This window comes from Scyliorhinus torazame, chromosome 10, assembly GCF_047496885.1.
Source record: "Scyliorhinus torazame isolate Kashiwa2021f chromosome 10, sScyTor2.1, whole genome shotgun sequence".
Taxonomy (NCBI): domain Eukaryota; kingdom Metazoa; phylum Chordata; class Chondrichthyes; order Carcharhiniformes; family Scyliorhinidae; genus Scyliorhinus; species Scyliorhinus torazame.
The window spans coordinates 159,931,705-159,947,843 of NC_092716.1; the positions used below are offsets into that span (position 1 = coordinate 159,931,705).

Genomic DNA, 16,139 nt, shown 5'->3' on the forward strand with positions numbered 1-16,139 from the left:
AAATGTTGGAAAGTCCAGTGAAGAGTGGTGAAGTGGTAGTAGGAGTAGTAGAGAAATTATCTTGTGCAGGAATACAGTTTATCTTGGGTAATGATATAGCTGGATCGCAGGTGGGAGTGATGCCTACTGTGCTTGATAAGCCAGTGGAAAATCAGACAATTGAAGTGTTGAAGACGAATATCCTGGGATTTTTCCGGATTGTGTAGTAACAAGGTCGCAAAGTCACAGGTTAAGACAAGAGGAGAAATCAAAGAGTGAAGATGACGTTGAAGTGCAATTATCAGAAACGATTTTTGATCAGATGGTTGAAAAAGAACAAGAACAGGTGGAGGATGAGGCGGATATTTTTCATTCAGAAAAATTGGCGGAGTGACAACAAAAAAGATATAGAAATAAAACGGATGTATCAGAAAGCATACACGGAAGAGGAATCTGAGTGTATACCAGAGTGTTATTACTGTAAAAGTGATGCCTTGATGAGAAAATTGAGACCTTTAAATATGCAAGCGGATGAAAAGTGGGCAGAAGTTCATCAAATAGTATTGCCGGCAGGGTATAGAAAGCAGGTGTTGCGAGTTGCACATGAGGTACCAGTGGGAACTCATTTGGGAATAAGGAAAACTCAAGCTAAAATCCAAAAACATTTTTATTGGCCTGGACTACATAATGATGTAGTTAAATGTTGTCAATATGTCACACATGTCAAGTGACAGGTAAACCTCAAGCAGTGATAAAACCAGAGCCCTTAATACCCATTCCAGCATTTGGAGAACCTTTTACAAGGGCCCTAATTGATTGCGTAGGACTGCTTCCTAAAGCAAAAAGTGGGAATCAATATCTTTTGACTATAATGGATGTGTCTACTAGGTTTCCAGAGGCCATTCCAGTACGTAATCTTACAGCTAAAAAGATTGTGCAGGAATTACTTAAATTCTTTACTAGATATGGACTACCCACAGAAATACAATCGGATCAAGGATCAAATTTTACCTCAAGGTTATTCAAAGAAGTTATGGATAGCTTAGGAATAAAACAATTTAAATCAACCGCGTACCATCCAGAATCGCAGGGAGTGTTGGAAAGGTGGCATCAGACATTAAAGACAATGTTGAGGGCTCATTGTCATGATTATCCAGAGGATTGGGATAAAAGAATTCCATTCGTACTGTTTGCAATTAGGGATGCACCTAATGAGTCAACCAAATTCAGTCCTTTTGAACTAATTTTTGGTCATGAGATAAGAGGACCACTTCAATTTTTGGTCATGAGATAAGAGGAACAACTGGTGAGTGAGAAATCGGAAATTACATTATTGTGTAATTTTAGGGAACGTGTCAAATTTTAGGGAACGATTAAATAGAGGTGAATTGGTTAGATAACATTTAAAAGTTGCACAAAATGTGATGAAACGGGTAGTGGACAAGAAATCCAAAGTCTGTAGTTTTGCCAGTGGAGATAGAGTTTTAGTGTTGTTACCAGTGGTCGGTGAGCCTTTAAAAGCAAGGTTTTGTGGACCTTATCAGATTGAAAGGAAATTAACTGAGGTGAATTATGTGGTAAAACACCAGATAGAAGGAAGACTCACCGAGTGTGTCATGTGAATATGCTTAAAACGTACTTTGAAAGGGAAGGAGAGAAAAAGGAGGAGGTTTTAATGATTCTAGCTCAAAGTGATGAACCAAATCCAGATGACTGTGAATTTGACATACCTCAAATTAAATTGGGAAATGAGGATGTTCTTAGAAATTGGGATAAATTGTTGAGTTACCTTCCAGAGGGAAAACGGACTGACCTGAAAGAGTTATTGATAACACGTGCACAAATTTGTAGAGATAAATTGGGAAGTACTAAAATGGTTATACATGATGTAGATGTGGGAAATGCTGTTCCAATCAAACAACATCCATATAGACTTAACCCTTTAAAATTGGCACAGGTTAACAAAGAGATTGAGTATGCTTAAAAATGGCATAATTGAAGTGGGTTGCAGCCAATGGAGCTCACCCATTGTGATGGTACCTAAACCAGACGGTACCCAACGGTTATGTGTGGACTATAGAAAGGTTAATGCAGTTACAAGAACGGACGCTTATCCTATCCCACGTTTGGAGGATTGCATTGAGAAAGTGGGACAATCAGCTTTTATTTCCAAACTGGATTTACTTAAAGGTTACTGGCAGGTACCTTTATCCGAAAGGGCGAAGATTTCAGATTTTGTGACTCCAAATGGTATATACCAATTCAAAGTTACCATTTGGCATGAAAAACGCCCCAGCGACATTTCAACGGTTAACTAACAAAGTTGTTTCAGGATTACCCAATTGTGCGGTATACATCAACGATCTGGTAATCTTCAGCCAGACATGGAAAGAACATTTAAAACATCTGAAGGAGTTATTCAATCGTCTTCAGGAGGCAGGTTTGGTGATAAACCTAGCCAAAAGTGAATTTGGAAAATCCCAAGTCACATTCCTTGAGGAGTTTCCGATACCCTAGAGACGAAGGGAAATAATGCGATTTCTTGGCATGAGTGGATTTGATCAAACATTTGTGAAAAGGTTTTGTAGCATGGTTACTTACTCCACTGATGGACTTGCTGACGAAACGTCGAAAATTTCAGTGGACAGCGGACTTTGAACAGACATTTGACTGCCTGAAAGCTGTGATAACCAATGCTCCTATGTTGGAGAATTACAAGGGACTCTGTGATCAGATTGAACTAAAGTATCTGACTTTAAAAAGAAATGCTGAGGCGTAGAGAAATGGACAGATTGTGCAGAGACCTTCTTGTTCAAAAAGACTGTCGAGAAGGATTCCAGTTGGAGGAAAAACAAAAAATGGACTATATTGCTGTCCCTGTTTGCGTGTGTTGTTTTTTTTAAACAAAAAAGTATATTTACTGTGTGCATTTCTTAAAGGATAGTGAAAAGGTGAAAAATGAAACCATCTTGACGTTGATGGGGTTTTTTTCTTGGGGGGAGGTGTCATGTGAGAGTACCTTTAAGAAATGGGTGTTTATTACTGCAGTGATGTCAGAGTGGGTGGAGCTGGGCTGTCAGTCAGCTTTTTACTTTCGTTTCAGACTGTTTGCTGCAGGCTGTGTTTTTGTTTCGTTTTCAGAGCTGGATAGCTGCAGTCACAGCCAGAAGGGGTATTAGTCTCTCTCTCCGTAATACAAAGACTGTAAATCGATCCTTTGGTGATTTAAAACTAATAACTGCTCTGAGTAGTGACTTTAACCTGATGTGCTTCTGTTAAATGTTTTGTTTTTAAGTCTTATGGATGTTAAGAGGAAAGCTTAAAGGATTACTTACTGTTGTAGTCTTTGGGGGTTGTATTTGAATTAATGGTTGCTAAGATGTTCATTGTATGTTTTAAAAAGGTTAACTTGAGTTCATAGAATAAACACTGTTTTGCTTTAAAAGATACTTTTCCATTTCTGCTGTACCACACCTGTAGAGTGGGTCGTGTGCTCCCCATACCACAATCTATTAAAAGTTGTGGGTCAGGTGAACTCCATGATACACTTTGGGGTTCTCTAAACCCTGACCCATAACACTACCCCACATCCCCTCCACCATACTGGTACTACAATAACATCCAAATCCCCTGTCCCCTACCCCACATCCCACCACCATACTGGTACTACAATAACACCCAAATCCTCCAAAGGTTATTGCAACAATAGTTGCAAAGGTTAAAATGGCTGCACGATTCCAAAGGTTAAAATGATGACATTAGGACAGCACGGTAGCGCAGTGGTTAGCATTACTGGCTCACGGTGCCGAGGTCCCAGGTTCGATCCCCGCTCTGGGTCACTGTCCGTGTGAGTTTGCACATTCTCCCCGTGTTTACGTGGGTCTCACCCTCACAACCCAAACAATGTGCAGGGAAGGTGAATTGGCCACGCTAAATTGCCCCTTAATTGGAAAAAATGAATTGGGTACACAAAATTTATTTATTTTAATTGATGAAATTAGCCCAGAGATCTCAAAAGTGAAAAAACAAGATTATTAAAATAAAAGAAAGCCCAGCTATCAGCTGAACTATTCTGTTCCTAGCTGCCTTTGAAAAAATCCCAACATAGTTATCTGGTGACTGGCATATTAGGCATGAAAGGACCCAGAGTTAAAATGTCTATCCATTTATTTATTACACCACTGTTCAAATACAAAAAAGCACCATAATACAGCATTCAATAAATAGAGCTAGTAACAGAAATTTAAGTTTCTTCATTACACTTGGTAACAATATCAAATACTTCACAATGTAAAATACCAGCAAAATGATGCATCAATCATACAGGATGAAGGCTACAATACACAACAGACTGAAAAAAGAATATAAAAGCTTGGGTTGAAACAAGAGTGAAACAAAAAGGGACAACTGAAGGAAAGCATCAAATGTCATTATAATAAATATGTAATCTATACTGTGTTTTTCTGATTTGTATCTCTTATCTGTAGGTAATTATGACAGGAAGTTGAAGTACTTCTTAAAGTCAAGCCAGTTGTGGTTGGAAGAAAAAGATGCAGGGACACAGTGCTGAGGGAGTTTATCAACTCGAGTGGGGTGAGGTGGGTGGTGAGAGAGGGAAAGGCTTCAAATTGAGGACAGCAAAAAACATCTGTCACATTGTTCTCCCAATAACAAGAGAAGTTTTTAACAGTTTCTCAAAGCAACTCCGTCCGTCATGGCAAAAAATATTTGGTCGACGAGTATGATGCTTCTCAATAATACTTCTCACTCCCTCAGTAGAACAAGAATGGCCAAGGTGAGGAGGGCAGGAAACTGCACACATAAGTAACTCTACATTGATGGTTTGAAAGTGATTGACTGGAGCCAAGTGTTCCAATCTAAAACTTCAGCAATATGAATGTTTTACTCCAGAGCTGAACTCACACAGACCAGAGAGAAGAAATAAGAGACAAAGCAAACAGACAATCTTTCAGGATCATTCTTATGCCACTTTTTAGAAAAGGCTGAAAACTGCCTAGATTGGCAATAAAGAAGCATAATCTCAAAAGTAAAGGAGCCGCAGCTCCATTAAAAGGAAAATGATTTCCCTTATCTGTAAATTGTGCTCAAACACACCCTCATGTAATTGAGATGGCGGGTCACTATGACAACAATGACACGAGGCCCCCCCCCCCCCCTCCACTGCAAATCATCATCATATACCTTTCAGCATGAAAGGAGATCAGCAGTTCTGATTTGACCATCACAGATACCCAATCTCATCCCATTTAGTATGTCTAAGCCATGTAATAGTTTTCTTTTCATCCGTTTATCGAGTTCCTTCTTAACCACTGCGATTGCCTCCTTTGATATTCACTTCTGGTGATAAATTCCCCGAACAGGCGCCGGAATGTGGCGACCAGGGGCTTTTCACAGTAACTTCATTTGAAGCCTACTTGTGACAATAAGTGATTTTCATTTCATTTAATATTCTACTGAATCTAAAAGTGAAAATATTCTTCTAAACCCCTCCTTCATAATTCTATTAATGATAAATCATGCCCCATCAATTCACTGGGTGAATTCACTATTCCCCCTTTCAAGCTCTCCTGAAGGCCTCTAACACTATGTGCTGATAAGTGTATTTTGAGAGAATAGGGATGACTGTCCTCTGCTTTGAACTTGAGACCATTCAGTTCCCAGGTACACAACAGAGGAAAGGGAACTGAGCCTGTGGTCTGTGCCCACTTTGCATTGCCCAGGGATTTCTGGCTTTTCCATACTTGAAGCAGTAGTAATGTAACGACATGTTCCAGCTCATTTTCCTCCTCCAAATGCCAATGGGTTCCCATTAGCAAAAGTCCTGGAAGGTGTAGACCTTGTTTTTTAAAATAAATTTTCAAGTACCCAATTATTTTTTTCCAATTAGGGTGCAATTTAGCGTGGCCAATCCACCTACTCTACACATCTTTGGGTTGTGGGGGTGAGACCCATGCAGACACAGCGAGAATGTGGAAACTCCACACAGTGACCCGGGTCCGGGATCGAACCCGGGTCCTCAGCGCCGTGAGGCAGCAGTACTAACCACTCTGCCACCCAGACCTTAGGTATACTTAAGGTTGCAATATAGGGACAGGATTAAGTCAATCAGCTCCTCAAGCTTGTTCCACCATTCAGTTGGATCATTTCGGACCTGTGCCACAACCCCATTTGCCTGCCATTGATGATGACAAGGACCAGGAAGGTAGAAGGAGCGTAGAAGAAAGTAGAGAACTTATTTTTGCACTAAATATCCCAAAATATCTGCAGTGCTGGATGCCTTCCACCTTCTGATTTTAGCAGTCGGAACGGCTCCATAGCTAGCAACCACAACCAGTGCTGCAGGCTTGTCGCACAAAATGGTTTCCCACTCCTATTCTAGGAGCCCAACCACTTGACCTGTTCCCAGAACTGCCGGGTGGAAAGTGCAAAATGTTAGCCTTGAAAATTTATAAAACAAACAACCTACAGCTGCTGGAAAAAATAAACAAAATTGAACTTTGCTTCAGGGCAGCCAGGATCTAATTGAATGCTGGGACAAATTTGGGGGACCGAATGGCCTACTCACATTCCTACTTTCCCTGACCACCTTTACTAAATCAGATTGTGACAAAAGGGGGCACAGAAATAAAGACATTTTTTAAGACTTTGCTTGGGTTGGTACCATTATTTTGTTAAGAAGTAAAAAGAACATAATTGTAAAGTTAAATGACAGGTGGATAAAACAAGGTGTGTTGTATTGCGCTGTTTACTCAAGTGCCCATAAAATGTGATTATTCCATATGTATAATATATTGATTTAATAGTGTAGATAAAAATGAGCTTGAAGAGTTGTGTCACCACGAATGATGTTTCCTATCTGATTCTATAACTTTAATAGTGCAATGTTAACACGATCCACAATAAGCCCATTGCCTCAACTACTGCAATGTGCTATCAGAAAACCTCTTACTAACTTGAATCTGATTATCTTATCTATGGTTATTAAATGTAAATGACTTGTTTTGGCTCATGTGTGGTTTGACATGTTGCCCTTGAGAAAGGGGAGTTAATAATCTTTTTTACAGCTTTTTTAATGGCGGCATTTCTCCCCATCTTCCTTGCCCCGAAACGAGAAAAGGGGTGAATATTTTGCTCCCAGGATACCATCGGTGTTCCTACACCATCCTAATGTTGCTCCGGCACTCTTCCCACCACCACCGCATGCAAGGAGACACTCACTTCTCTGGGTTATTTTACTACTTAAGTGAAGTTCAAGTCGAGAGCTGAGCAGAGTGGGACTTGAGCCTGTTGTCAGTCCCCACTCCACAGCCCCATGATGCCATTGTACCTTCCCCCTGCCTTTTTAAATAAACCTTTTAAGTTAATATTGCAAAATCTAATTAACCAAAGAGTGACTTGGTCCTAATGAACTGCACTTGTATTCCTCCGGAGTCCAAACAGAATTGTCAGATCTTGTTAAAAAATCAGAACTGCAGTCATTGGCAAACTGCTAGAGCAGAAGGATTCATGAACAGGAATGGCAGAGTTCAGTTTCCAGAATTGTCTATTATTCCCAAACAGGTTTCCCTGTGGAGAAATTGGAGAATGTATGGCAAGTTGGGAAGTTTGTTATCCCTGTTCTTTGGATAGGGGAAAAGTCCCTTCACAATTCCAAAATTCTCCCTCCCTGTACCCAAAGAGGTGCCGGCATGTGGCGACTAGGGTCTTTTCACAGGAACTTCATTGCAGTGTTAATGTAAGCCGACTTGCGACAATAAAGATTATTAAATTAAATTTATTTGAAATTATCTGTCAGGATGAAAGTAGGGGTAACACTTGCAGCAACTATGCAAAGATCCACTGCTCAAACAATGCCAATGAAAGGCAGATTAAGTTACGATACAACCCCATTTCCCCACAATAACAAGCCAAAAACTGACAATCATTTCCCCCCCCAATGCGTAAGTAGCCAAGAGGCGTACGAGGGCATTGTTATCAACCAATGTCTCTGCATATATTACTCGACATAGCCACAGGCAGACAGGAAAAGAGGGGGTCGGAACACGCAAAGGCATCATCGAAGAGAAGGGTGTTTGATGGGGGACGTTGAAGGCAAAAAGGGAGATAGCGAAGCGGAGATGTTGAAGGATGATGTTTCAGAGAACAAATTCTACCTTGGTTACTTGAAAAATGGAACTCAGTTTTTGTTAGAATGGAAACTGAACACTGGAGGGAGGGGAAGCAGTAAAAAGTGACCGTGATACTGCCTTTTAAAACTAATTTGTTTACTTATTGTCCTTTAGAGAAAGGTCCTGCCATTTTTGTCTGGTTAAGCCTAACTCCAGTCCGACACAATATTGTTGCCATTTTACTGCCCTCTAAAGCTGCCTAGTAAACCACTTGGCTGCATCAAGACTGTTAAGATTGCAGCAGCTCAATAAGGTGGTTCGCCATCACCGTCTCAGGAATGAACTAGGGATGTCGGCCTTGTCAGTGAAGTCACTGTCCCGAGAGCAAATTTAAACGAAAAGGCAGCAAATTGAGTTTTCAAGACAGGAAAATCTAAAATATAAGTAACTTTGATGCTTTTTTTTTCGCAGTGAGGCAGCAAAGCCAGATAAAAATACCACAAACGTTTTTTCCTCTGAGTAAAGTCTTTAATCCATCAGCAATGTAGTCACCAAGCATCTGACCAGCATCGCTCAGTTAGAAACAAATCACATTGAAATGTCCACAGCTTTTCCTGAAGCCAGGCTGTACCAGAAATAATCTGGCTCTTTGTGTGTTTACAATAAGCTTTTCCTCGTTCAGAGAGCATGGTAGGTAGGGGACAAGCAATGTGGCAGAGAGGAGGGAAAAATATAACATGCAGCTCTCAAAGGGGTAGCATTGCTGCTGGGAGCTCTGTAGCATGGCCTTCCAATGCATGGTTATTGGCATGCATCACTGTGACATTGCTGCATTTCCACCAATGGGCATGCACAACTGGCATTCGGTGATGAAGCAGACTTGATGCTGAGTGAGGACAAGCACTTTTGAGGCTCTCCAAGAAGCATTCTCTTGCTCAAAAGCACGTGAATCTCCTTAAATCAATCAGCTTAAAAACCTGAGATGATTTCTTTTCATTATCCTTTGTATTGTTGTTGCAGCTCGAGTACATTTCATTAAGGGGGAAAGAAAAAGCCTTTTTCAATTATTATGTTTATTCAAACCTGAGGTATTTGCATCAAGCAGCCAGGATATCTTTAAACTATTCAAAAAACATTTAAATCAGCCATAATAATATACACCACTATTTACATTATATTAACGTCTGCATCCATTCGCAATCAGTTCATACAGATTATCTCATAGAAGGTACTTTTCCAGCCTTTAGTGTAGCAGTCTACATTTCAACTGGCTCAGTCAAATACATGGAAGGACAAAGTGCAATAAATGGCCTTCTCAGGTAGCAGTCCTGTGCAGACCAGGGTATGATGCAAAAACAAAAGGAAACATAAACCACAAAAAATATATAATTAATAAGATAAAACCAGACTTTCTTTGAGTATTGCTTGAAGTACTTAAATACCGCACTGTACAACTTTAAATGGGGTGACCAATTCCCTCATCTTTCACCATTGCCAGAATGTGTGTGGAGAAATAAATTAGCTTTCTAAAAATGTTCAAGACAAGTCTCAAGTGAAGAGTCAACCCACTTTCTGTATCACGAGAGGAAAACATTTACTGCGCTTTCGTTTCTTTAAAAAAAAATGAAGTCCACTGCTTCCACAGTCTACGTTCAAACGATAAATAACCACAGTTCCTCCCTTTCACCCAAAGAAAATAGCCCAGTTCCCAATGGTGTCACGACACCTCAATAATCTCCATACTGCCGGAAAAGCTGGACTGCTTTCCTATTTTCCCCAGGTCTTCCCTCGACCTGCTCTCTGACATGCCGTCCTCAAACTCCATCTGGCAGCTCCGCCTCTTGAACTGTTTCTCAATGGCTCCTTCCTCGTGCCAGCTGCGCCTTGTGTCCCTTGGTTCAGGCTGCTTCTCGCGCAGCCGGACCCCCCCGTACTGCTCGCAGCCGTTTGGTGCTGTGCTGCAGCCAAAGGAGGAGAACGAGGGGGCGCCCCCACTGAAGAGGTTGCTGCTTCCTGCCATGTGACTGGACTGGGAGTCTGTGCTAAAGTACCACGGAGTGTTGACAGAGGGGCTCGTTGAAGCCGGGGATTGTACCAGTTCTGAATGCTTCCCCCACCGGTTAATGCCATTATTCCCCAAAGGGAGTTGCTGGGCGCTAGGAATATTCAGCAACAGCGCCTGCTTCAGATTGTCCTCCACATTGTTGGCCTTGTGGATTGGGCAGGGCATGCCGGTCCTGGTTAAGTTTAAATTTAAGGGGTGCACGGGTGAGCTGGACGGGTTTGCGAGACTGCCAATGTGCTTCGGCTTACGCCTCTGCCGAGCTTTTGATTCAGCGCCAAAGTCCGACCCCGTTGACTTATCTGGGCTGTCCAGGCTCGGAGAGTATTGTTCAAAACCAGGGCTGGCCATTTTGATCTCAAGTTTGCAAAGCTTTGGGATGTCATCAGAATCCATCGGTGTTGCCGCCTTGGTGGAATTGAAGCTGGCACTTGGCGAGTAGGAAGACTTGACGTCCAATGAGAAAGAGCGCTTGAGGCGGTTGGTGTCCTGAATCCGCTCCGAGGATAGATGCAGACCATTGAGGCCCTGCTGCAAGGTGATGTGTGACGCATTCTTCCAATCAGTTCCGCTGCTTTCTGAATCATTGCACTGCTGGTTTGCATTCTTCTGTGCAGCTTGCTCGGTAATGTTGGAGGCGGAGAAGACAGGACACGTCCTTTCCAAGACTCCTCCTCTGCAGATGTCAGTCACCTTTTTGTCAACTTCCTCCTCCTGTCTGTCTGCCTGAGGCTTCAGGGAGCTTAGGGTCCGGACTTTCAGAGGTTTTAGGCTCTTTTCATACTCCAGCAGCTGCCCCATAAAGTTGAAATTGGGAGATATCGAAGGCCTCCGATCCTTAACAAACCTTTAACAAGAACATAAAGATGCTAAGTTGTTGTTTTCAGTCAAGCATTAGAAATTAGACTCAGTCAAGCATTAGAAATTAGACTCAGTAAAGCTACCACCCAGAGTCTTCAGGATAATCGACGACAATAACCCACACAGCTAACTCTTATTCATTGAAGAATCTTTTTCTTGTATTATGTACATGCAATAGAACATTTCAAAGCAATTTCTCCCATCCTGTTCCCTGCAATTGAAGCTTTCCCTCCTCAATTTGGATACATCCTGGCCACAGAGAGGCCCATGCCAGATATGCCTAAGTTGCAGGTCTGGCTCAGGGCAAGATGTGGGCACTCCATTCCCTACCATTGTGCCACGTGCCACCCTTGTTAGCATTATATTCCATGGAGTCTTGAAAAATGAGGGAGGGGATCTCATAGAAGCCTGTAAAATTCTAACAGGAATGGACAGCTTAGATGCTGGAAGGACGTTCCCGATAGCAGGGGAGTCCAGAAGCAGGGGGTCACAGTTTAAGGATGTGGGGTTAACCATTTAGGACTGAGATGAGGAGAAATTTCTTCATCCAAAGAGGGGTGACGCTGTAGAATTCACCGCCACAGAAAGCAGTTGAAGTAAAAACATTGTACTTTTTCAAGAAGGACTTGGACATAGCTCTTGGGGCGAAAGGGATCAAAGGAGTTAGATAATCAGCCATGATCACAGTGAATGGCGGAGCAGGCTCAAAGGGCCGAATGGCTACTCTAGCTCCCATTTTCTATGTTTCTATCACTAGATTAAAAGCTAAAAACATAGACACACATGGAGTCAATGCAACTGAAAACAGCCTGAATACTGACAACAATTTCACCAGCATGATCATGGGTGGCATGGTACCACAGTGGTTAGCACTGTGGCTTCGCAGCGCCAGGAATCTGAGTTTGATTCCTGGCTTGGGTCACTGTCTGCGCGGAGTCTGCACGTTCACCCGTGTCTGCGTGGGTTTCGTCTGGGTGCTCTGGTTTCCTCCCACAAGTCCCGAAAAAGGTGCCGTTAGATGAATTGGACATTCTGAATTCGCCCTCAGTCTATCCGAACAGGTGCCGGAATGTGGCGACTAGGGGATTTTCACAGTAACTTCATTGCAGTGTTAATGTAAGCCTACTTGTGACACTAATAAGGATCATTATTATTATGATGTGTCACAAGCTGGCCCTGTCCCCTCTCTTATTTGCATTCACAAACTCAATTGATTTAACTGTGCATTATATTTTGTCAAATTGTTTTATCCACTGGGTAATATGCAGTTTCTCTACCAATGCAACTTGCACTCCTGCAGTCGGACTGAATGGCTCATAACTGAACACCATTGGTGCTGTTGTATAGTGTGTGGTTAGAATGAGCTGAGGTGCTTCTCTCAAGCACCAAAGGGTTGGAGGAAAGGAGAACAAAACATATAAAATGCAACATGGCAGGTTTCAAAATCGCTCAGCTGACTCCAGCTCAGGTGGGTATTATTTACCTGTAAGCATCATCAGAGCACAGGCCCATGGTCTTCATAATGTAGGCAATGGCGACTGTAGCCGATCGAGAGATCCCAGCCAAACAGTGAACAAGCACTCGGCAGCTGGAGACCTTTGCTTTGTCTGTGGAGAAGCAGAGAGCTGTTTTGAGTGGAATATGTCAACCTCCATCCAACACTCAATTCAGCTGTTCTACCCTATACCATATGGAACTAGAAACAGCCTGAAGAGAAAGATAAATCATTCCATAACGCTCTTCTCTCTCAGCACCAGAATTGAAGTCTTTGAGCAAGGCCAAGGCAGCAGCCTGCAGCTCCATATTATTCTGCTGACTCCCATCCTCCTAGTTACCTATCACATTGGAACAGAATCAGTGGGTATGCAATCATTGGAGACAATAACAGGCATTTAGGAATGCCATGGGCTGATTGTATAGCCACCCACACCCACCCACCCACAATTTCTTTTTTCACTCCCTCATTTTCTTATATTGGGAGTGCTTTCCTCTGGGAGTTGGGGTCCCACCACTGTCACAACCCTCTATGGCTCTTAAAAGATAGTAAAATCGTGAAACATTTATTACCGATGAAAACAACAGATTCATCCAACCAGGGCAGAAGCTTCTCGCAATAGTTGTCATTGACAGGAATGCGCATGAAGTGACTTTCGGAGATGAAGTCGGGCTTGGGACAAGAGTTGCTGGCATTAAGAACATATGTGATTCCATTCTGTACCATTAAGTCCTGCAACAGAAAACATGATCATGTATAACATATGAAAATATATTTCTCAAATATCATTTCTTGAATTCTTGGCAACAATATTTTACAATTAAGCTTTTGAATGTCACTACCCAGTCTTTGCACCAGGGAAAAACCAGAGTGGATGAGGCATGTAAAAGCTGATTGTGTGTCTGACATACTGGTCTGCTCTCTCACATAAACATTGATGGTCACTAACTAATCAAACACAGATACTAGGAAGAATTTACTTAAATGCAGAGAAGGATGAGGCTGCAGAACACACTATCACATGGGGGTGCTACAATAGATAAGGAATGCATCCAAGAGGAGGAAGGGAATAGAGTAGTAGCAAGTGGCTAAGCAGGATGGGATGTGGAGTATAATATTTTTTTGAATAAATTTAGGGTGCCCAATTCATTTTTTTCAATTAAGGGGCAATTTAGCGTGGCCAATCCACCTAACCTGCACATCTTTGGGTTGTATGGGCAAAACCCACGCAAACACAAGGAGAATGTGCAAACTCCACATGGACAGTGACCCAGAGCCGGGATCGAACCTGGGACCTCGGCGCCGTGAGGCAGCAGTGCTAACCACTGTGCCACCGTGGTTCCCTGATGTGGAGTATAATATAACCAGTTGGGCCTTATGGCATGTTCCTGTATTGTAGGCTCAACATAATGCTGACTGGCTTGCTGTCTATATCTGATTTTCAGCATTCATTGTTTTCAATGAAAACTGGATACGTTTTTTGTTTTGTAACATTTTTGTTTCCTCTTTGTCCTTCCCTTGGCTAAATCTCTCCACAGCATGTACCATAGTTTACCCCTAAACCTTTGTTAACTCTAATTTTACAAGTAGACATGAAGCGGTCGCAATTAATAAATCAATAGGTTTGCCATGATCTTCTCTGCCTCTTGAGGCCAGGCAGGAATGTTCCCTTCCAGTCAGGGAACACTTCAGCAGTCAAGGGCATTCAGCCTCTGATCTCCGGGTAAGCGTTCTCCAAGGCGGCCTTCAGGACGCGCGACAACGCAGAATCGCCGAGCAGAAACTTATAGCCAAGTTCCGCACACATGAGTACGGCCTCAACCGGGACCTTGGATTCATGTCACATTACATTCACCCCCCCACCATCTGGCCTGGGCTTGCGAAATCCTACCAACTGTCCTGGCTTGAGACAATTCACACCTCGTTAATCTGTGATTATCCCTCTCTCCAGTTGCTCTGTCTGGACCTGTAGACAATTACCTGCAAAGACTTGCATTCAAAGTATTGTATTGCATCTTTGACTTTGTCTATATTTATATGTTTCTGGACCCTACCTCTTCATTCACCTGAGGAAGGAGCAGTGCTCCAAAAGCTAGTGATTCGAAACAAACCTGTTGGACTTTAACTTGGTGTTGTAAGACTTCTTACTGTGCTCACCCCAGTCCAATGGCGGCATCTCCACATCAGGAGAAAACATGGAAGGGACCAATTGATAGCTCTTTTCAAAGAACCGGTACAGGCATGGGCCAACTTCTATTTTGTACCGCTGAGGAGGGCGACGGGGAGTTTTCGGTATCTGGGGATCCAGATAGCTAGGAGTTGGGGGGCCCTACACAAATTGAATCTGACGAGGTTGGTAGACCAAATGGAGGCGGACTTCAAAAGATGGGACATGTTGCTGCTTTCGTTGGCAGGTAGAGTGCAGTCGGTCAAAATGGTGGTCCTTCCGAGGTTTTTGTTTGTGTTTCAGTGCCTTCCCATCGTGATTACCAAGGGCTTTTTTAAGAGAGTAAGTAGGAGTATTATGGGGTTTGTGTGGGCGAATAAGACCCCGAGGGGAAGGAGAGGGTTCCTGGAACGCAGTAGGGACCGAGGAGGGTTGGCGCTGCCAAACCTAGGGAGCTACTACTGGGCAGAAAATGTGGCGATGATCTGCAAGTGGGTTATGGAGGGAGAGGGGGCGGCATGGAAGAGGATGGAGATGGCGTCCTGTAAAGGAACGAGCTTGGGGGCGTTGGTGACGGCACCACTGCCGTTCTCGCCATCAAAGTATACCACGAGCCCGGTGGTGGCGGCAACGTTAAGGATCTGGGGCCAGTGGAGACAGCACAGGGGTGCAGTGGGAGCCTCGGTGTGGTCCCAGATCAGGAGTAACCACCGGTTTGTCCCGGGGAAGATGGACGGGGGGTTCCAGGGCTGGCATCGGGCGGGGATTAGAAGAATGTGGGACCTGTTCATCGACGGGACATTTGCGAGCCTGGGGGCACTGGAGGAGAAGTTTGAGTTACTCCCGGGAAATGCATTTAGATATATGCAGGTGAGGGCTTTTGTGAGGCGACAGGTCAGGGAATTCCCGTTGCTCCCGGCACAAGAAATTCAAGACAGGGTGATCTCGGGTGTATGGGTCGGGGAGGGCAAGGTTTCAGCAATACACCAAGAGATGAAAGAAGAGGGGGAAGCCCTAGCAGAAGAGTTGAAGGGTAAATGGGAGGAGGAACTGGGGGAGGAGATCGAGGAAGGTTTGTGGGCGATGCCCTAGGTAGGGTTAATTCCTCCTCCTCGTGTGCCAGGCTCAGCCTGATACAATTCAAGGTGGTTCACAGAGCGCACTTGACGGGGGCGAGGTTGAGTAGGTTCTTTGGGGTAGAGGACAGATGTGGAAGGTGTTCAGGGAGCCCGGCGAACCATGTCCACATGTTTTGGTCATGCCCGGCACTGGAGGAGTTCTGGAGAGGAGTGGCGGGAGCAATATCTCAGGTGGTGAAAGTCCGGGTCAAGCCAAGTTGGGGGCTAGCAATATTCGGAGTAGTGGATGAGCCGGGAGTGCAGGAGGCGAAAGAGGCTGGAATTCTGGCCTTTGCGTCCCTAGTAGCCCAGCGAAGGATCTTGTTAT

The 16,139-nt window shown here is 43.5% G+C and overlaps 1 protein-coding gene across 3 annotated transcripts in view; it reads right to left on the reverse strand.

Annotated features, from left to right (window-relative positions):
• Positions 1-4,128: 4,128 nt before the first annotated feature.
• Positions 4,129-16,139, reverse strand: part of LOC140430999 (dual specificity protein phosphatase 8-like) — a 326,424-nt gene continuing 314,413 nt past the window's right edge. For all 3 annotated transcript variants that reach the window (XM_072518888.1, XM_072518890.1, XM_072518889.1), the window contains 3 exons: positions 13,099-13,258; positions 12,515-12,638; positions 4,129-11,017 (listed from right to left, as the gene is read on the reverse strand). In XM_072518888.1, the coding sequence (XP_072374989.1) occupies positions 9,826-11,017; positions 12,515-12,638; positions 13,099-13,258 (1,476 nt within the window). In that variant the 3' untranslated portion in view covers positions 4,129-9,825. The remainder of the gene's footprint in view (positions 11,018-12,514; positions 12,639-13,098; positions 13,259-16,139) is intronic.